At 40.9% G+C, this 21,359-nt stretch overlaps 1 protein-coding gene across 5 annotated transcripts in view; it reads left to right on the top strand.

The window, feature by feature from the left end:
* Positions 1–20,966, top strand: part of IGF1R (insulin like growth factor 1 receptor) — a 180,621-nt gene extending 159,655 nt beyond the window's left edge. For all 5 annotated transcript variants that reach the window (XM_040569639.1, XM_040569638.1, XM_040569643.1 and 2 more), the window contains 4 exons: positions 273–432; positions 2,674–2,803; positions 7,301–7,435; positions 13,466–20,966. In XM_040569639.1, coding sequence (XP_040425573.1) covers positions 273–432; positions 2,674–2,803; positions 7,301–7,435; positions 13,466–13,832 — 792 coding nt within the window. In that variant the 3' untranslated portion in view covers positions 13,833–20,966. The remainder of the gene's footprint in view (positions 1–272; positions 433–2,673; positions 2,804–7,300; positions 7,436–13,465) is intronic.
* The last annotated feature ends 393 nt before the right edge of the window (positions 20,967–21,359 follow it).

Here is a 21,359-nt window from a genome sequence, read left to right as displayed (position 1 = left end):
CTTGTATTCCCTAAAATAGAACGGCCTGTTAGAAAAGAGCTATTTAGGAGTTGTTTGTAAACCAGCTTGATATGGCCAGTTTTTCCCACCAAGCAGGTGCTGCAGTTTACATAATCATGAGTTTGTTTAGCCTGTTTCAAGTCAGGCTGAATTGTGATGGTGTGATTTGAAACAAAACAAAAAACAACAACAAAAACAAGTAGATTGCAGTTTGGTATAGGAACAATTTATTCATTTCCCCTTACTTGTTTGATCTTCTTAATCTTCCTCAGAATAATCCTGGCCAGACACCTCCAACTCTGAAGAAGATGATTCAAATGGCAGGAGAGATTGCTGATGGGATGGCATACCTCAACGCCAACAAGTTTGTTCACAGAGATCTTGCTGCGAGAAACTGCATGGTGGCAGAAGATTTCACGGTGAAAATTGGAGGTATGCTTTTTGACTTTTATAGAAATGAAAAACATCACCCTGAAAAATCAGTGTCTTAAAAAGCATTTTAGTTTTTTGAAAGCTGTTTTTAAGATCTTCTAAAACTTAGCTGTAGTTTAAATTTCTGCAGAATGAAATATGTGCCTTATGAAGGCTAGCTGTGATTTAAGACCTGTGACCAGTCAACATTGAATTGAAACTCTTGGAATACCTCTACTTGCTGTCGTTCCAGTGAGGAAATAGAGTAGCATGTGGGCTTAGAAGGAGCTGGTGGAGCAGTGATTTGAGATGCAGATGCTGCAGACATCTGGGTGGATGGCGTGGTTAACACTGGTGTGTCATTTGCTTTGCTGTTAATGCGCAAAAATAATTGTACCTCCTGTTTATTGATTCAAGAATGAGAATTGTAGGATTATTTTAAAGCATATCTGTTTTGAAAGCGGAATGTAAGGCTTGATTTCAGCTGGATGCTTTCCAGCCTGAACTGGAGTTCTGCTTTCCAGAAAACAGAATGGTTTTTCCTCTGCTCTGCTGTTAGAACACCACTTCTTTTCCCCCTTCACCATCCCTCCAAAATAGTGTCAGATGAGCTTTTTCATACTTCTCTCCAGAGAGTGATTTTAAGCTTTTGGCTGTTTTTGAGTTGTGCATATTAAAATAGTATGTATGGTAACAGCCTTCTGCTCTAGGAAACTAATTCTTTTTCTCTGAGCTTAACTCAGCTATTTTGATAATTCGTGTAAGTAATCCTGTCATTTGGGAGAAAGAAAATATGATTTCATTTTGAGTCAGTTAATTAGGAAATAAGATCTTTGGGGGATTTTGTACATTTTCTGCAGGTTTGGGGAAGTCAGCCTGAATCCCTTGCATTCCACTTTTCCTAATCCAGCATGTTTTTTAATTCTTTGAACTGGAGATGGTGCATTTCTTCCCTTTAACATGGTACATGGTTATCCCAAAAGCATTTCATGAAATGTGCTGCACTGCTCTCGTTCATGTGCCTGTAGTGAAAATCCCTTCACGTAGAAACAGTTTAGGAACATTTTGACTGGAGCATGCCAACTCAGACTGTTTTGATCTGAAAGGAAGAGCTTTACGTTACACTGTCCTGTGCTCATTGCATATCTGTTTCTTATTTGCAGTATGTTTTAAAAGAGTTTTCCATTCTGTAGGGGTAAAATCACCCTGGTGTGTGGGAGTGGTGGGATAGTTGTACAAATGGGGCTTTTAGTCATAATCACTGAGGGTAGCTGTGTCCCTAGCAGACACTAGAATGAGAAGGAGCAGTGGTCAGTCTCTCAAGCCATAGACGAGTTATAATGACTGTGAGGACCCCTTAGGCTAGAGGAATTGTTAACTTTTCACTCCATTTTTGCAAGAAAAAAAATGATAAAACAGATATTACCCTAGCCCTTCTGTGTCAGCAGATAGCATTGAATCTTAGTAAGAGATTTGATTCCACGTGATCTGTTAACTTTTTGTTGGTATCTAAAAATATAGTTCCTGATTTAAATTGGCTAGTCCAAGGCCCAGCATTTTTGATTGTGTCAAGCTGATAGCACAAGAAAAAAGTCTGGAATGAGTCTGAATAACAGGAGATGGGCCTCGTTAGGCACAGGTCTTGCAAATGCTTACGTATTTACAGCTAAGGACACATGTATAGCCAGAAGTATGGCTTTAATATTGATCTGTATTAGTCATAAATGAATAGCCTCATCCTCTATAGCATATGAGATAGAAAATTACATCGGAAAAGAAAATTAACTTTCGAGAGAGGAAAAGGGTAAAAGAATCATTTCCCGCAAAAGGTAAGGTTCTTTAATTAAGGACAATATAAGTACTAATGGACATCTTTGCACTCCTTACTCTAAAAGAAAAGATGATCATGGAATTTAGAGAACAGAGTAGTGAATGGTGTGAGCTTCGGAAGACTTAGTTTACTGCAAGGCTTGAACGTAAATCCTGGAACTTTTCTTACTAATATATTTAAATCATTGAGACTTGATCTGGATCCAGTTCTGACCCACTGAAGTCAGTGGTAAAAATATCTATTAGTTTCGTTGGGAGAGAAGCTAACCAGCCCTAGGAAGGCAAGTAAAGGCTCTGCAAAGCAAAATGCTGTGGTAACAGATTGAAGACTCTTTGCATCAAACTCTGATTGTCTGCTGGCTACAGTGGCTTGTAGTAAGGGGAAATGTTCAGTATTTCATTATATGAGCTCACAAAACTTGTACCTTCTAGATTTTGGCATGACAAGAGATATCTACGAGACAGATTATTACCGTAAAGGAGGGAAAGGTTTGCTGCCTGTCCGCTGGATGTCCCCAGAATCACTGAAAGATGGAGTCTTCACAACGCACTCCGATGTCTGGTAACAAAAAAGGGGCTTTGAAAAACTGTTTTTCCCCTCCTGTTTCTAGCCTCTTCTCTTGTTTTAAAGACTTAACTAAGTATACAGCTTCTCCCGTCCCTTCGCAGGTAGCTCTCTTTATCCACTGTGAATCCTTCTGCTTTATATTGTTTCCATTGCAAAAATCAAGGGCTCGTGAGTTTAAATTCTGCTCTCAAAGTCTTAAACGGATTTCCAAAGCTGGAGGTGGTGGTGTGTTTCCTGCTGTGGGTTGTAAAATCACTTGTGCAGTGAAAAACATTACCTTCACCTGGAAGAGCAAGTTGTCATTTTTCAAATTGCCCTTCTTCAAGAAAAGCATTAAAAGTTGCCAAGAATATGGAAAGGTTCATAGTGTTGACCTGCTTTTCTATCAAAATCTTCTGTGTAAATAACTCTACTTTGCTGCAGACAGTTTGTGTACGCTAGCAGTTTTATTTTTTTCCTTCGGAGTTCTCCCTTGTGTATATCCTTCTCCATTTGGGGCTTTGTTTGCTTGCTTTATATACCGCAAGATGCAGAAATAGTTTTTTCTTTAAAAGCACATTGCTTAGTGGTTGTATCTGTGAAGTTATTAATAGAGGCATTCAGGAAATTTCAAAATAAACTTCTTAGTAGAAATAATACTCTGGAACATTCCCCTCTCCCTCCCTAACCCTCCCTCCCCCAAACTTTTGCAGAAAGATAGGGAGGACTTGGCAAAAGATGAATATGTACTGGCAAAAGCTCTACTCCGTCTTTTATGGTTTCTCTGCCTTCCTAACAAGATGTTTTTACTGCTGATCTGTTACAGAATTGGCAGCTGATTGCCTCCAAATGCCTAAAAGTCAGTAGGAATGGTATTTTAGTAGTAAACTGCATTTTCTTTAAACAGCTTGAAGATTTTGGAGGAGTCAGTGGACTGCAGTCCACAGCATTGGCTTTGAGTGAAAGGTTCCTAAGAGAAATTAAGTAACAAGTGAAAAAGCAAAGCATCAGAATGTTACTTACATCTTTTGCATGTGGCTAATAACTTATTTATGTACCCCATAATCTTCAAACTTGGAAGGCAATGAAAATAGCCACTTTGAGTTGAAGGGGAAGCCCTGTATCAGCCATTCATCTAACAGAGCCATGCAGGCATGCTTTCAGCCTTCCCTCTGTAGTAAAAGAATTCTGGAACTAGTAGTGGCTTCACAAAGCAGACAAATATGAAATATATCACTAGAAAAATCCCCAGATTTAAACCTGAACTAGAGAGAGGAGCCGGCAAGCCTACCCATTACCACCAAACAGTAACTTTTAAGTCTAGCCATCTCTTCCAGCATTTGTTTCAGGACTGTAATAGATCTCATCTTCACCTTCATTGATGTACGGCTGTTGTTCATGCAAGCTTATCTTTTAACCTGTAACTCTTAAGTGACATTATTGTTTTAACCTAACTCAGATTGTAAATGCGCGCACACAAAAAAAAGAGGTGCTTAATCAAGCATCAGTACTAAATTTATACTTTAATTGCTGCAGGAAACGCGCATGTTCTCCCTTCAAAGTCAACAAGATGTGGCACCCATCGGTCATTTAGTCCAAAGCAAGACTGATAAAACAATATTGCAGTTTATTAATGGGACAGTCCAAGACTCTCTGAGCAAGATATCTTAGCCAGGCTGCAGAAGTCACATAAAGGGAAGTAGCTTACTAATGATGAGGTTGGAAAATTTACAAAAGAAAGAGTTGAATTTGACAATTTTTTACTTGAAAGCATAGAGACAAAAAAAATGCCTTTTGGACCACAGGTCTGCAGATCTCATCAGTATTTATCAGTATTTCAATTTCTCCTTGGGATGGTTTGTGGTCTTGTTGTTAGAAGTGATTTTTTTTTCTGAATTTTGGTTCACATAGGTATGCTACCTCGAGGTACAAAACAACAGGTTCAACTTGAGGAACATGCAGATGTATAGGTGTTCTAAACAGACACCATGTGCTGTGTATCCACAGCTAGAGATGCAGAAATTTGGATCTGAATTTGAAATGTATCTGAGCTCAGTTTATCACTGTCATGAAATTGTGTCTAGTTACTTGATCAGCTTATGGCTAAGAGGATCATTCTGGTTTACTTCTCAGTAACTTCTGAAACCAGTCTCTTGTACACTGAAGGTTTCTTCATGCTAGGAAGAATCACCTGAGTCCTTGTATTAGTTCAGGTTTTGAAGTTACTTCATGAAAACCGTTGTTTGGCTGTTTTGGGGGCCGTTTATTTTCTCAAATTTAAAAAAAAAAAAAAAAAAAATGCTTTTCTGTCCTTTTTGCTAGGATATTGTGACATCTGGTTCTATGTTCTTAGAGATCTGCTTTAGAAGCCAAAACGTCAAAAAGACAAAACTGTGCAAGTGATCAGAGTACAAGATTTATAAGCTGTAAGGTGAAATGGCAAACTGCAAAAGAGTGTCTGGAGGTTTTTAAGGGTGGGGCTTTATTTTAGCAATTCATTCTTCTGTTGCTCTTCAGGCTGAAGAATGAGGTAATTAGATAAGACTGTTGTTGTTGTAGTTAGGGAAGGAGAACATTTCAAAATGAAAGTAATACTGTTCAGGATGAGGGTGTATTTCCATTAATAAGTCTTCAGCATCTTGCATTCTTTCAGAGATAGTATTTGCCTTGAAGGAGCAACATAAGTGCATGTGTTATGATATGACTAGGAGGTGCACAGAACTTTTCTCCTTATTCCTGCAGTGATCAAAGTAGCTTCAGAGGCACCAAAACGTTGAGTTGACCCTCCGTCCCTCCCTCCCCTGAAAGGCAAACAATCGCAAGTCTGTTCGTGGCTTCTGGCTTCAGCTGCGAGCCTTTTCAGAGACAGTGGAGAACTGAAGGATAAAAACCACTCTGCCATAACCAGCTAATAATACCGGGCTCCTGGTTTCACAACACTACCGTATTGAAACTACATTTCTGTTTCTGAACTTGACTCAGCACTTCAGCCACAGAAGGCAAGATAGCATCTAGGTTTTCGTTTGCACCAGCTCTAAGAGTAGATGACTGGTCAGTGAGGGCAGACAATTGGAGCTGTCTGCTCAATAAATTAATTTTAAATTGAAATATTTTTAGAAAGTGTCAATACTTGCATCCGAACTATCCAATTATATAACTATGCTTATTTTTATTCATGAGTAATCAATTCCTATTATTAGACCAGCTTCTTCTTTCAATCCTGCTGTCCTTTGTAGTTATTTGGAAAGAGCGAGGAGCTCTGTTTCAAGATGATGGTTGCATACATGTTGCAAAAGGAGTAACTGGGTTTCTCGTTGGGGCTTCAATGTTTTATTGCTGAAGCAGCAAAGTAGGGTCTTTGTGCAAGAAGCTGAAGAACATTTGCACCACTTCTACATCTTTTTCACAAATTGCTTTCATTGCTTGCTCCTGTATGTTAAATGCCTTGATCCTTACTTTGCACCTTTGACTCAGAATGTGGAAGAAACCAGAGCAGAGTGATAGATGGAAAGTATTACTCAGAGTGTTTTTGTGCCTGGGGGATGGAGGTTGTTTGGTTTGTTTGCTTTTAGTGGTGAGGCAGATGAGATACACAGGTGTGGTGGTGTGCATTTGCTGTCTAGCTCTCAGCTGGCTGGAGTGGTAGGGAAAAATGCAGCTTTTAAATCAGATTTGTGTGACTCAAGTATTTCTGATGAAAAGCAGCTTGCACTGGAATGAAAGCTTAGAGCTCTGCGCTATTGCCTTCTCAGCTGCTGTCAGGAGTACCTGAGAGAGACGTTACATGAAGATTTGGGGTTTAGTTTTTTAAATGTATGGTGTTTTTTTTTTCTTGCTATCACCATGGGGGGCTTGTTGAGCTCTCTTTAAACAACCAGCCTCTGCTACTTCTCAATCTGCTTAGAAGGTTGGTAGGACAGTCTCCCTCCCTCCCCTTCTTCCCATCCCTGCATCCTTCCTTTTCCCCTCTCCAGCGTTCTTCCCACCTCCCGAGGTACCTTAAGTCTGAACAAGGCTGTGGGAAAGGGAAATGAGGTTTAAGCAGATTTCTCCAGGCAAGCTCCAAGCTTAAATCTCCTCTGAATTAGGAAGCTTCTGGTCAATGCAAGGCTGTGGTGGCTTTTTTTAACTGATTGCTTGCCTATGCTTGTTCAGTATAGGTCACTGTTGGACCACGGAATGATCGTGATCACGACCAGCTCTGACTTGTAGATTATGTTGTGAGAAACAGAGATGTAGCATTCCTGGTCTTTACTTCCAGAGTCAGTAGAGAGAGGCCATTCTGAAGAACATTCAGAATTGGGACCCTGTTTCTCTCCATCGATGAGAGGTGTTTAATGTGAACAGTCTCTGATGTTAGGTCATATGCATATCACCGTAGCTGCATACTCTTCAGCAACTGGATTTTTTCTGTAAAAGAAAACCCGTGGACACCTCTCTGTTCGGTATCATTTAACAGAAATATCTTTGTAAAGATTGCTTGGCTTTCTAAAGTTCTGATTTGTTTTCCAGGTCTTTTGGTGTTGTACTTTGGGAGATCGCAACGTTAGCAGAGCAGCCGTACCAAGGCATGACCAATGAACAAGTGCTCCGCTTTGTGATGGAAGGAGGTCTGCTGGAAAAACCGGACAATTGTCCCGATATGCTGTAAGTGTCGGCAGTTATCTCTGTTCTCAGTCCACAGTTTATTCTTCGTGATCCCTTCAATGTCTGCTTCTGCCCCACCTACGAGAGGGGCTATTAGGATGTGTCTCTTCTTGTCTCTTCTGCTTCAAGTAAGGTTGTTGAGTATTAAGAGAAAAAAAAGAGCTTAGGATAAGCTGAAGTATACCGTGCATCAACTCTGTGGAATTCAACTTTTCAGTTCAGCATACAGATAAACGAATCCGTCGTTCCCTTGTTTGAAGCAGCTTTGGATCTGCTATTTCAGTCATAGTGTTCATTGCATGTAGATAAACAAATCTCCCCTGCTAACAGTTTCCTTCCCTGTAAGCAGAGAAAGAGGCACGCAGAAAAACCTTTGTCTACCCCTAGAACCAGTACAAAGCCTTACAGCAGAGGAGTCTGCAGTGCAGCAGGCTTCGGTTTTTAGCTTTACATTGTTGAAATACTTCTGCTGGCTTTTGTGTACAGCAGTTTCAGTTGTTCAGACTTTATTACTTTGATATACTTCCCAAACTGGCTTTTGGGTAGGAAATACTGTCTTGCAGTTATTGAAATTTGTTGGAGGCCCACAGAAGGGATACAATCACTTAAGGGCCTCAGCTGCTTGGGATTCTTAGGAAAAGAGCTTTTTTGGCTGGACCGCTGGCTTTGGTTTCAGATGACAGGCAGTGTTGTTTTGTTGTTTGAGGTGGGTGGGTGGTATATTCAGGGGGAGGTGTAGTGCCATGTGATTCCTCAATTTCACATTCTTTCCCTTCCACGATGCTGTGGAGAATTTCTGGCAGTCGGACTGACTGGAGATTGTTTAACATGGTCAGAGCTGTGTAATGGAGGAGGGGGAGAAGCAGGCAGAAAAGGGGGAAAGAACAGGGTGCGGGAAGGGGGCTAGGTAAAGCTGGTCTGCTCCCCGAGCCAGTACGGAAAAACTAGCTCTACAGTGAGAACAAACTTGGCAAGAGATTCAGCATTAGAAATTCCCCATTAACCTGGGGCATGTGTGGTATGAACAGGGGGAAGGGAGGGGAGTCACAGTTAGCTCTCAGCAAGGAGCTCCTGCTGCAGCCTGCTCGGCCCGTTCTCCTTCCTCCTCCTCCAAGATAATCCTGTGCTCGCTGGGTGTTACTACAGGATGAGTCCACTTTGGGGGTAACTGGCTTGAAAACGGGGAGAATTTGGTGAATGTGTGACAGAATGAATCTTTGCACTAGTGTAGAACAGCAAAAGCCTTCATTTTAAATAAAGAAGCTGTTCACATATTATTTAATGGCCACCAAAACTTTAGTCTGACATTGCAGAAGGGCAGAATGAAAATATCTGCCTTGGATTTTAGCTGCTTCTCTCCATCAGAACAAGAACTAGGGTTCAACTATCCAGTTTAGTGAGGTCTCTCTTTTGTTAATACAATTGTAAAAAAAAAAAAATCCTGACTTTGTCCAAATGCAGGAAAAAAAAAAAAAAAAGAATTGACCCAGAAGCTTACTGTGACTTGCTTTAGCTCCCTTTCAGCTTGTTTTGCCTTCATATTAGGACAGACACCCAAGTCTGCTGAAATTCAAATAGGCTGCTGTAGGAATACCATTAGGGAGCTCCAGGAATGATCTTTACCTTTGCTCCACGCACATGCGTTTGGCATTCAAGGAACATAGTTTACATGATCGTAGTGCTTTCTTTTCCCATGGTCCGTCCTGTTGGCCCAAGATGCTGTAAAGATGCCGTGCAGTGCTCAGCAACGTGAGAGCTGGTGCCAGTCTTGAACCTCACACATGTTGCTGCTGGCAGGCAGAGACCTGCTCCGTAGGCAGAGTTCCTTCTCCCCTCTCCAGCTGTCTGGTAACCTGCTCCTCACCATAGGACATAACAAGAATATTACTGAATCTATTGAAAGGTGCTCATAACACAGTTGCAAAGAGCCCTGAAATTGCATTTGGATTTTACAGTACGTTCACATCTTGTTTCAGGCAACTACTTTTTACTAGTGCTTTACAAAGCCTTTTATAAACGAAGGGGTCCATTTTTCTGGAGGTTGCTAAAAAGATTCTGTTTAAAGACAAGTTTCTTAGCGTGTCTGTGCCAGTGAAAGGTCTTTTTTTTTTTTCAGATAGTGTGTGTTCTCAGTGCTGGAGACTGACTGGTCTGTGATACTTTGATATTAACTCACAATATTAACCTGAGATGCCCAGAAAGCCAAGTCTGCCTGCTGCAGGAAAGTCTGTGTGTTTATTGTGCTCAGTATAGCATAAGTGGCAAGCAAGAAGTGGAGCTAGGAACTGCACTCATAAATCTCATGTGGTAGGATACAAATGCAGAGGTACTTTTATTTAAATTAGCTTGACATGCAAACAACTAAATTGTAATCATGGGCAGATGGTATCTAACGCAAAGACAAACTTACCTTTCTGAAGAGAGAGGGGAATACACTGACATATCAAAATCTCCAGAACAGGTGGAGTAGGTAGACTGCTGTGGGGAAGCAGAGATGAGAATAGAGAGAAGAATCTTTTTGCAACTGACACCAAATCGACTATTTTTAACCGTGCAGATTATGAGAGTGTTGACACAGCCGTGCACACTCCAGCCACCGTACAGTAGTTCTTGTAAGGGCTTCTCGTTGCCCTCCCTGCGTGACTGCTACGTGGTGCAAGCAGTCTTGGCCGTTCCGTCTCTGCTAAGACTGCAATGCTAATAATGCTTGTTAGTGGCTGTGCTGTGCTAACCCCTGGTAGCAGAGTCGTTAGGTGGATCAGAGACCAAGGACACTTGAAGAACTGGAGGGGTTCTGTTCTACAGCTTGGCTGTCCCGGCTGCTTGTGCAAAGGTGGATTGTACGGCACGGCTGTCTTGTGGTTCACAGAAGTGGTAAATCACTGTGCAGGGGCCAAGCACAAAGAGGACGGTATTTCGAGAGACTTTTTACTCTTGCACAGGGTGAAACAAGACTCAGTTCTGTTTATGCTACACCCTCTTGGCATAGCTTGCATGATTTTACAGACAGAACCATGCAATAAGACAGATGGTTCAATAAGACGGTGCCAGGAGAAGCCTTGCTGTTTTTCTCCTCTTCCCCTGTATGAGGTTGTTTTTGTGTATTGCCATTGTTACATCAGGTGATGGCTGCGTGGCGAGGAGGTTCCAGCTGAAGCTCGCAGACAGTGTGCTCCCATGGGGCTTTTAAAAGTTGTGGAGGCTGGAATTCCACTCTGGTTTTGAAGTAAAAATTGCTTCCCCCACATGTAGCTGACTAGACTATTTACGTATTGCCGATTTTTCCTTTGTTCCTGGCGCTCGCTTGGTTTAAAACCAGGGTCTGCTATCCAGAGGTAATCCTGGCATGCAGCAACAACAGAATAGGAGCCCTTTCTCTGTTCTCCATCAAATCAAGCCACAAGTGCATGCTCAAATGGAATGCAACTGATACAGTAATCTTCCATTTTCGTTTTGTAATGTCTCAGTGAAAAAAGGAGCTCAGTTTCTGCAGCATTCCTTGAGTGCATTAGAGCAGCACTGGTTATCTCCCTGCTCGTGATAAAGCCTGCAACTTCCTTGGGCTCACTTGCCACCAGCCAGAAACACACTTTATAGAACTCAGATTGTATTAGCAGCCTGTAAGTTCTTCCATTGTCTGCTGGAACGTGTTGTGTTTTTTTTTTGGTGTTTTTGTTTAGTTTAATTTTGTTTTTGTTGTTTAAGATAATGTAAACAAGGTCTTCAAGCCCACAGAGTTAGTAAGGGAAAAAAAAATCCTTTTATGGGAACTCTGTAGGGTTTTTAAATCTGGAATGGCTTAAAAGAAACATCACATGTCCTTGTTTGTGCTGATGTCACATGCATTACTCCACTGCTTGTGGTATCTCCTTAGCATTGCCCTTAGGCCTCAGGGCGCGGTGCCAGCGAATATCCCGTGTTCTTGGCTCCAGCCGAGGCTTCTATTCAGGGACGCAGCAGTCAGCTGGAAAGGAAACAGCAGTGAAGTAACAGAAATGGATTTTATATATTTATGTCTCAAGCTTTCCTTCTCGTTTGTGGGTGAGGGTATAATACAGTTTTATAGTTTGGCTTCACTTTTGCTACGAAAGACTCCTGAAGGCTCCAAACCAAGCACGAGCTGAGCGCTGTTGGTGTGTCTACGTGCCTGCTACAATGCGGCTTTGAGGACCGGGGCACTTCTCACATCACAGACGGGTTCTGCCAGCTTCTTTTTGGGTGTCACAAGGCCGTGCTCAGGTGGCTGGCTTCTGTTCACGCAAAGCTGTGCCAGCCAAGCACTAAAAGGAATATTTGTGACTTCAAATGCTTGAGTTAAGATTGCTTTTATTTTGGTGAAGCGCTTTCAGCAGTGCTTGCATCCCAGTCACAGCAGCTTTCCACCTCTGTGCTGGTCCGTGTCAGCTGAGAACACAATGCACCCGATGAGGAAATGGAACAGAATTTCCCCAGGAGCAAGTTTCTGGGGGAGGGGATTTCCTTGTTTTGGTTTGTTTCAGGCCAGGGTTCCCAGGCTCTCCAAGCCCTGCTGTGTGCATCGGTGCACAGCAACAGGCATCAGAGGCCAGGGCTTTCCAGCACGGTGACAGTCGTGTTGCAAGGTTTGTTCTAGTGCAGGGACCCTGGAGAAATTAGGACCTTAGTCTATGAAGGGCTTAGGTGCTATCAAAAAAAAAAAAGTGTTGTTTTTTTTAATTAAAAAAATAAAAATTGCACACACTAGTGCGGAGATCTAGTAAACTGCTGCCATGGCATAAGGCAGTGCGAGCTGATTAAAGTGAAAAAATGGAATGTCTTGCTTACTTTCTGAACATCTGTGGAAGTTAGGAAAATGGTGGTGTTCTGCAAAATCTAGAAGTTCAGGTGACTTGGCTCACCTTGCACAGGAGGGCTGGCAGAGGTGGGCACCAGGTGCCCCGGCTTGGCTGCTGGCTAGAGATGGGGTCTTACTGGGACTGCAGATCGCATGGCTGGGAGATAAGGCAGAAACGTGAAGTATTCTCTAGTGTGTTACTTGAAATGAAAGATTTTTCTCATTCCCTCCAGATACATTCTTATTCCACCACTGAAAGCAGTAGCTGGGGCCAGCGGTGACATCCTACACACAGCAAGCTTCTCTGAGTGCTGTGCACACAGAGGGAGGACTCAAAGAATTAATCTTCCTTTTCATATTGAAATTTGCCATATTTCTTGTGCTGTGTTGACAGAAGGCATCCCTATTCCACCTTCACACTGCGAAATCCTTTCTTGGTGTTGCGTTTAAAGCTCAGGGCGATCTCAGGAATATCCAATTCTGCTGTGTCATGAAAATGCTGTTTTCATTATGAACGTATTACTATTTCGTTTTGTGGTTTGGTTTTACCAGCATGGGACATTGTACAGATCTAATCGTGGATGTGCTTAAACAGATGATCTCACACTCCATAAAATATTATGCATCCCTGGCCATAAATGAAAACAACGTAATTTAAAAATAAAAGATTAGAGAATGTTGTTGAGATTTGTAAATAAATGCCTTTTGGGTATTACAATTAATTTTAATGTTATTTTCTTCTTTCAGGAAAAAGGGACTTTTTAACATAGTGTATTTTCTATTTTAATTTCTTTTCAAGACAGTGTTGATAGAGTAGGGACTGGTTCTTTGAAAAAGATGCTCTGAGAGGTGCTATCAATTTGCTGTACGATTGGGTAGGTACAGGATATTTTAGAGGAAAACCGGGGAAATACCAAATTGGGATGAACATCTGCAATGCTTCTGGATACCAGCTATCCACAAGATGGCTTTATAGGCAAGTGTGTGTGGAAGGGAGTTGAGATGGTTTAGATAGGACCTGGAGAAGTAAATCAGTGCTCAGAAAGGTCAACACGTGTCACAGGGATCTCGGCCTGTAAAACTTCTGTCACTTCATCTTCCATCAGAACCGACTGATTTCCTGAACGCATGGTCTCGTTCAGTCACGGCTGGTTGCTCTCCAGTCAGGGCTCGTAAAACACCTCAGTAAATGGTTTTGCTCTGTGTTTCCTGTCCAGGTTTGAACTGATGCGCATGTGCTGGCAGTACAATCCGAAAATGAGGCCCTCCTTCCTGGAAATAATCGGGAGCATTAAAGACGAGCTGGATCCAGCATTCAAAGAGGTCTCCTTCTTCTACAGTGAAGAGAACAAGCCTCCGGATACAGAGGAGCTTGACCTGGAGACTGAAAACATGGAGAGCATTCCTTTAGATCCCTCCTCCACCCTCCAACCCACTGACAAGCACTCAGGACACAAAGCCGAGAACGGCCCAGGCGTGGTGGTCCTTCGGGCCAGCTTCGAGGAGAGACAGCCGTACGCACACATGAACGGGGGACGCAAGAATGAGAGGGCCTTACCGTTGCCCCAGTCTTCGGCCTGCTGATCCTTAGAACCAGAATCTCACAGAAACAAAACACAGAAAAAAACACATGTATTGGGGGAAGAAAGAAAGAAAATTACAATATATTCAAAGCCTACTGTACCTCAGTGGATCTTCAGAACTGCCATAGCTGCACTTGGGAGAACCCTTTTTTCAGTAAACAAGTTATCGTTTTTTCTTTTTTCAATATGCAAGCAGATGTTTGTTTCAGTAAAGGACTCCATTCATGGGGCACACAGTTGGCCTTTTAAAACTCTAATGTTAACACTTAATAGCAACAGAAAACTTGAGATCTGATGTCTCTCTCTCTCTTTCTTCTCTCTCTTTCTTTCTGTCTCTGTCTTTGCTTCATAATGGGAAACATATCTGCGTGCAAGTTCAACCGTACAGCACTTTTATCAGATCAAAGATATCGCAGGCCAGGTGGCTCCCCAGTACCTTTGCAAGCACCTGCCTAACACTGTAGGTCTTTATTAAAAAACAAAAAAACAAAACAAAAAAACACATACAAAAAAAAAAAAGAAACAAAAAAATAACAAAAACACACACAAAAAATACAAAAAAAATTTAAAAAGACTGGATTTTTAATGTTGCTCTTTAATCTTTTTAGGAACACGTAAAAGAATAAAAAAGGGCCATCATTCGTCCAAGGTTGTTACCATTTTCAACGCTGCCAAATTTTGCCAAAAAACTGAACTCTGTTTTTTGTTTTTGTTTTTTTTGTAGGCATGGAAGGAGCACAGTAATCAACTGCTCTGTTTAAAGGAGATCCTGACCAATAAATTCTATTCAATCATACACTGGTATTTAAAATAAAAACAAAAATCAAATTGTCTAGACCTTTTTTCAAAACTGGACAAAATGTGATTTTTTTCTTACGATGGAGAAGATAAAAGGGATGGGGTAAAGAAACAGCTCTCTCTCCACTCCTGTCCCCATCCCTATGAATTCTGGACAAAACTGGCAGTGGTGAGCTAAACAAACGTGTGCATTTTGTACAAAAAAATTCAACTGCACGCCAAAAATGAAACATGAAAAACATGAAAAAACCGGCAGAGATCTCCATCGTTGCAGCCTGCCTTCCTTCACAGGCTTGCAAGGAAAAAACACCTATAAAACAAAAATTGGAGAAGACAAAAAAAAGCAGTAACCGGATTCAAGTATATAATGCTTTGTTGACCTTTTCTCTTTATTATTAAGACTTCTCGAAGGGTCTTGCAGTTCTATGTTAGACCATGGATCATTTGCATACACATTGTCTTTTGTGTCACTTTTATAACTTTTTTACGGTTCAGATACTCATCTATATGTCTGTACAGAAAAAAGCTGCTATTTTTTTTGTTCTTTATCTTTGTGGATTTAATCTATGAAAACCTTCAGGTCTGCCCTCCTTCCCTTCCCTTCCTTCCCACTTCAACAGATTTTCTTATGCTTTGTACTATAGTGTGTAACTTTTACTTCTTCCTTCCCAGTAACTGATACCTTTCATATGATTTGCCATGAACTGTTTAATGCCTTTTTATAAATACATTTCCTCTTTTTTTTTTTTCCCATTAGTTGTTTTACAACATCTTGGCTGTGTGGGTTACAGGGCTTTTGAGGAGGACATGGAGAAAGAAGGGACACCCTGCGTGGAAACACTCTGGCAGCGGTGTGGTGTTTTTAAAACCCGGTTTTCCTTCCTTCCCACTAACCTCTGCCCAGACAGCATGCGAGTCTGTTACAGTGCAAGGCATGATACAAACTCAGGTCAGAAAAAAGGTTAAATATTTAGTACATTCTTGTTCAGTGTTTCTATTCATTGTTGTACAAGGGTCCTCCCCCTCCTTCCCTCCCTGCTTGTTTTGGTCGTGGCACACATCCACCCACCCATCCCCACACACACTCCCCACACAGACAGACAGACACACACCTTTTTTATTTGTTGGGTACAACAGCAGACACCAGGCTTTTGGGTCACTGATTTTTAAAATGACTCTTTTAACTCTTCCACCCCACGAGCGAGAGCTGTACCAATTGCAGCTGGCGGTGCCATGCGTTCTTAGGGTGGCCATTAAAGACCTGGCCCAGCTCTTCGCCTTCCTGCTGAGGAAGCCCTCGTGGAGGACGCCTTGGGCTGCACTTTGCACCCCTGGTCAAAACAAAATAACGAAACAAAACAGCATGCCATTTCCATGGGGCAGGGTGGAAGCACATAGCTGAGGCCAGTGGCTCGGCTAGCAAACAGCTACGTGTTGGCAGCTATGGAAACCTGTACAAGTCCAAGCCTGTTGCTTAAATCATAGACCAAACCTCAGAACAAAAGAAAATGAGTAAGCTTGTTTGTTCAGTTGCAGAAGCCTTGGTGAAAAGGGAAGGAGGGGGCAATCATCAAGTCTTTAACCAAGGAGTCGTACCAGTTGCTCATCTTAGTTACAGCATCTAAGCCTTTGTTTAGCACTGATCCAACCAAATGATGGCAGTGAAGAGGTGGTTCTGGGATGGAAATGTTTAAATCTTTTGAGTAAGAACAAAGAATTAAAATATACTGATTGCTAGTTTTGACTGGAGATTTTAAAAAGTTTGTAGTGCTTTTTGCTTGTGTAGTTTAGGTCCCATTATCTTCTCTTGCCTCTGTCCCATAGTTATTTTTCCCTTTTAAAAATGAAAAAGACAAAAAAGTTAATTAAGAAGGTATTCTATGTAGGACTTTTTATTTATTTTTGTGATATCAGTTTAAATCACTGTAGAGATGCCCCATAATAAATTTAAATACTGAGATAAGGGTTTTTGAGTATGACAGGGGGACAGTTTTTGATTTTTTTCAAACATTTATCTACCTCACTCTTATTTTTTTATATGTGTGTATATAAAAAAAATACATCTCACATTTCTCAGCAGCCAATAAATGCCGTTGATACTGGTAACCTCTCACTCCATAAACCACATGCTCTAGGTTCTGGAGGGGAACAGTCACTGCTCATCACAAAGGGTCACTTCAGAATATTTGCCTCAATTCCAAGGAGCTTTGCCTTTTTGGTCCCAATTTGTTACTGCAAGGAGAAAACCAAGAGGTGGCTGACTTACGGTTATTCTAAGGAAACACAAAGGCTTTTTAATGTGTTGTCACGGCATGTTTAGATGAGTGGACAAATAGGTGACCTGATATAAGAACTTTAAATTATGAATATTTGATCAAATTTGTTATAGAAATGATTTGTTTACAATGTTTGCAGGTCCAGAAGAGTTTCTAGAATAAAGGAATGGACTTTCTATTTGTCTTAAGTCATTCCTGCCAATTTTTCCTCAGATACCACAAGCACCAAGGAGATACTTGGTTGAATCTGCATTCATTTGGCTCATACAGCAAGCATTGCTTTTTTTTTTCTTTTATTTTTGACCAAAACAGTGAAAAAACCTGCCCTGGGCTGCCTGATGATATTACTACATCAAGTTTACAGCTTTGGATCTTTGCTGCTTCTGTTTAATGAAAGCACTGATTTTTTTTTTCTTTTTTCTTCAAAACTAACATTGAATTGATTTTTTTTTTTTTAATGTGCCAGTAAAACTTCAGTTCCCTTTTCATCCCCCATTTATATGCTTCATAACTGTGGATTCTGATGGACCAGCCATCAAATTTTAACTGCCCTCTGACAGCGTGTAACTGGTTTACAGGCACACAGGACTAACACGAGCTTGCTATCAACATGATGTATAATGTTTCTCTTTTTCCAGCTCTGGCAGCTGTTCGTGCAGGTGTTGGTTGTGGTATCTGAATAATGTGGTGCTTGGCTACTTGGAGTTGTACATGGCCTCTTGAGTATACAGTCCTGTGGTTAAATACTACAGGGTTTGTCTTTGGAGGGAGCATTTCCCAAACCCGGAAAAAAAATAATAAGTTTTTACTATGCTGTTTTTGTTTTCCTCCTTTTTTTGAGCTTCTTGTGACCTTTTGGTGTAGTGACTATTCCCCTCTCTTGCACATATTAATTACCACAACTGGAGATCCTCAGATCTTTCAGCTGGCTAGGAGGGTTTTGTTAAAACTGTCCAAGTTACTGGTTTTTATAATTTTATGTAGGTGGTTTAAAAATGCATTAGGAAGAAACACTAATGACGTAGCACCCATCATGATAAACATTTCAAAAAGCACTTCAATAGAAGACAGTCATGGGACTAAAAGTACGCATGTGTGATGACAGTCAGCTCTCCTGGACCAAACCACCTTCATGATACCATTGTGTTCTGTGTTTGCAATTCAAGCTTAATTACTTTTTTGTTCTGTTTGTTTCCATAGCTTTTTTTGTTGTGTTTTGTGCATTTTGAATAGCTTTATTCACATGGGTTTTTCATGCAGACTTCCCTTGGACAGTAAATCAAGTTGTTTATGCATGTGAACAACTGAGAATTAATGTTGGCTTGATAGAGTCATAATATGGTTTGTAATGTTGTTCTTCCCTGAGACCACTGGCTTGTCTGGTATGGAAAATTTATTTGGAACTTGAGCTATATTTGAATAAAGTTAAAGTAATCCAATTTGTTTATAAATTAAAAGCAAAAGCCCACCCAGCCCTGAAAACCAGCATTTTGACAAATGGTACCAAGATGTTCTAATTGCAGTAGGCTAACAAATCGTCATTGCTATGGGGAAGGCTTTGATTTAGCACTCGGGCCGTTGTTCTCACCTGACTGGCATTGCAAAGCTTCGCAGTGGCACAGAAGGTGGTTTGGTTGCGAAGGAAGGTGGCTCCTATGTAAACACAGAAGTGTCAGCTGCTCGGTACTGAGATGCGCTTTCAGGGGAGCGATAAAGTAGACGCAGAAGCCAAGTGTGATGGGAAGTTTGAGGCCAGCCTGTGTTCGCCAAGTCTTTCTCAGCACGATGCCTCTGCTCTGTAAAGCTGGTTCTAAGTGATGTATGATTCCAGGGATGCTCGCACTGATGCTCCTGTTGGTCTTTAGAAACAAGTGAAGCCCGGTTTGCCCAGGACGACTGGTCACCAGATGGAACTGCTCTCAGGTCCTCTGGGAACTGCCGAGGGGTGTTCAGTACAATCTGAGTCTAAGTTAACGACACTCCTGTTGTTGGTATAACTCCATACATATATATCTATATATGCATATAGATATCTGCATATGTATATCTATAATATAGATATATATATTTAAACCCTGTTCATTCCATTAGTACAAGTAACACTTGTTTCCTGTTCTTATTTTGTCAACAGCGTGTTTAATCACTGGGCTAAACAACAGTGGAGGAAGGTGCAAGGGATCCACTCCTTACTAACCAGTGATAAAAGCCAGATATTGCAACTTAACCCATGAGTAGTTGTGCAGACAAGACTTTAAGAATGATGTGTAGAAAAAACACAGTGGCCAGGGGTGCTGAAGATACAGAACTGCAAATAGGCAGGAGGGCTTCAAAGGATGCCTCAGTTCAGAGAACTGATTGCTCAGAGGCGAAAAGCAGCCTCCGATACTGAGTGCAGCCAGGTAAATCAGAATTGAGAAGTATTTGTATGGAGACATATGAAAACAAAGGATATGGAAATGGATATTTACAAAGACACAGGGCTTGGCAGAAGTTTGAAGTTGTTTCCTGAGCTTGGTGTGTGGGACAGCAGCAGAGCTCAGATTCTGATCATTGGTACTTGTAAATAAACCTTTTGACTTTCCAGCTGAAGTAGTAAACTCATTAATGGGAGTTTGATGGTTTTTATTATCGATCTGTATGAATCAGTCTCAACCTACACTTGGTCTGTTTTGCAAGTACCTTAAGACTATCACTAGGTTGTATGCGAGCGTGCGTGTGTGCGTCCATCTTTTTTTGTATGCGTTACGTTGATTAGTAATCCATTAGCATTTTCAATAGGGCTTTAAGTCCAGTAGATTACGGGTAGTCAGTTGACGAAGATCTGGTTTACAAGAACTAATTAAATGTTTCATTGCGTTTTGTAAGTACATAGAATAATTTTATAAAATGTTTGTAGTTTATTAATGCCTAAAATATAATTTAAGGGCACTTTTCTGTGTCTGTGTGGGTGTGTCTGTATGTGATCAGTTTTTTTTTTGATGGTACCAGTTTACTAGCTAGCTTTACAATATGCCAAAAAAGATTGCTAACTTGTCCAATTCATGGCTCATCCCCCTCCCCTTACCCACCCAAGCTTTGTGTCCCAGTATATAGCAAATGAATAAAGAAGTTGGGGAAATGTTCTGTATCTTCAGTATCCTGGTCTTCCAGAGCCCTCTGGTTGGGGTGGGATCATCTTAACTGGTCATTTCACTTTACTGTCTAGTGCAGTTAACTTAATGGACTACACGAACCTCACTGGTTGGGGAAACAGAACGGGTTTTGCTGCTACGCAGTCTCACTTGTGCTGTTCAGTACCTGCTTTATGGTTGCCAGGTGGTTTGAAGGATACGACTGCATAAGAGAAAGAGGGAAGACAGTTTTGTAATTACTGTTGAAGAACTATTTGCAGAGGTCTTATCATTCTAAAAGTTTGTATGCAGCCTCTAAAGATACTGAGTACCATTTGAAGCTTTGTTGAAAGAGGCAAAGCAGGGTCCCTATTTATTTTTATTTAAGAATACTGAAGATCCCTTTCCCCCCCCCCCCCCCGAAATTAGACTAACTGCATTTCTGAAGTGTTACGATGATTTAGATATTGTTTAAAATCAGCTCTTCTGTTTTCTAAACCAGTGAGGTTTGAGATGAAAGGATTGGCCAGAGTTTGTCTACCTCTGGGACAAAAACAAAACTAGAAAGTGCTAAGGAATGGATGCAGTTGCAAATACAACATTTTCCAAGTTTTCTTGTTTAAATTTTTTAAGAGAAAATTAAACAATAACATGGCCAATTTATTACATAAGAAAGACTTGCTGTGTATAAATTATTCCTAAAGAAATTCCTGTGTTTATATTAAAATGAATCAGTAGATAAAAAAAAATTCAAAATGTTTTTGTATATTCTGTTGTAAGAATTTATTCCTGTTATTGCGATATACTCGGGATTCTTTACATTATGAAAAGAAGAAACTTTGTCTATTTTGAATGGCTGAAGCTAAGGCTCCTTTAGTTTCTCTTACTCTGCTTTTTTCTAGTAGTTTCAGTACTACATGATTTAAGTTAAATAAAAGAATTCTGTATGCATTTGTCTCTTTCTGAATTTATTGTTCCTTATTGCAGAGCAAGTACAGCTTTAAAAAAAAAAGTAAATCTGTTTTTCTTCTGCCCTTTTGGCTGCACTCGATTGAGCAACTTTGAAAAAAAAAATCTTTGTGGAGGTCAGTACTGCCATTATGTTGTGTTGAAATCTAAAATATTTTAATCCAATGACACTGAGTTTGTGGGCCCTTTTTCAATGGGACTTTTGGGTCCTGCTTTGCAGTAGGTGGTTTCTTTCAATAAGGGAAGCATTTTTATTTATTTATTCGAAGGAAACCCTTTCATTTACCTCTACAGCAATCCATAGATGAGGCATTCACCCATCCAGCATGGGGTTATCAGTTTTCTGCAAAGATTGTTGGCAAAGATAGTGGCAAG

The sequence above is a fragment of the Cygnus olor genome, chromosome 11, assembly GCF_009769625.2.
Source record: "Cygnus olor isolate bCygOlo1 chromosome 11, bCygOlo1.pri.v2, whole genome shotgun sequence".
Classification (NCBI taxonomy): Eukaryota; Metazoa; Chordata; class Aves; order Anseriformes; family Anatidae; genus Cygnus; species Cygnus olor.
The sequence above is the reverse complement of the archived record's forward strand: the minus strand, read 5'-3'. Positions and strand labels throughout refer to the sequence as shown.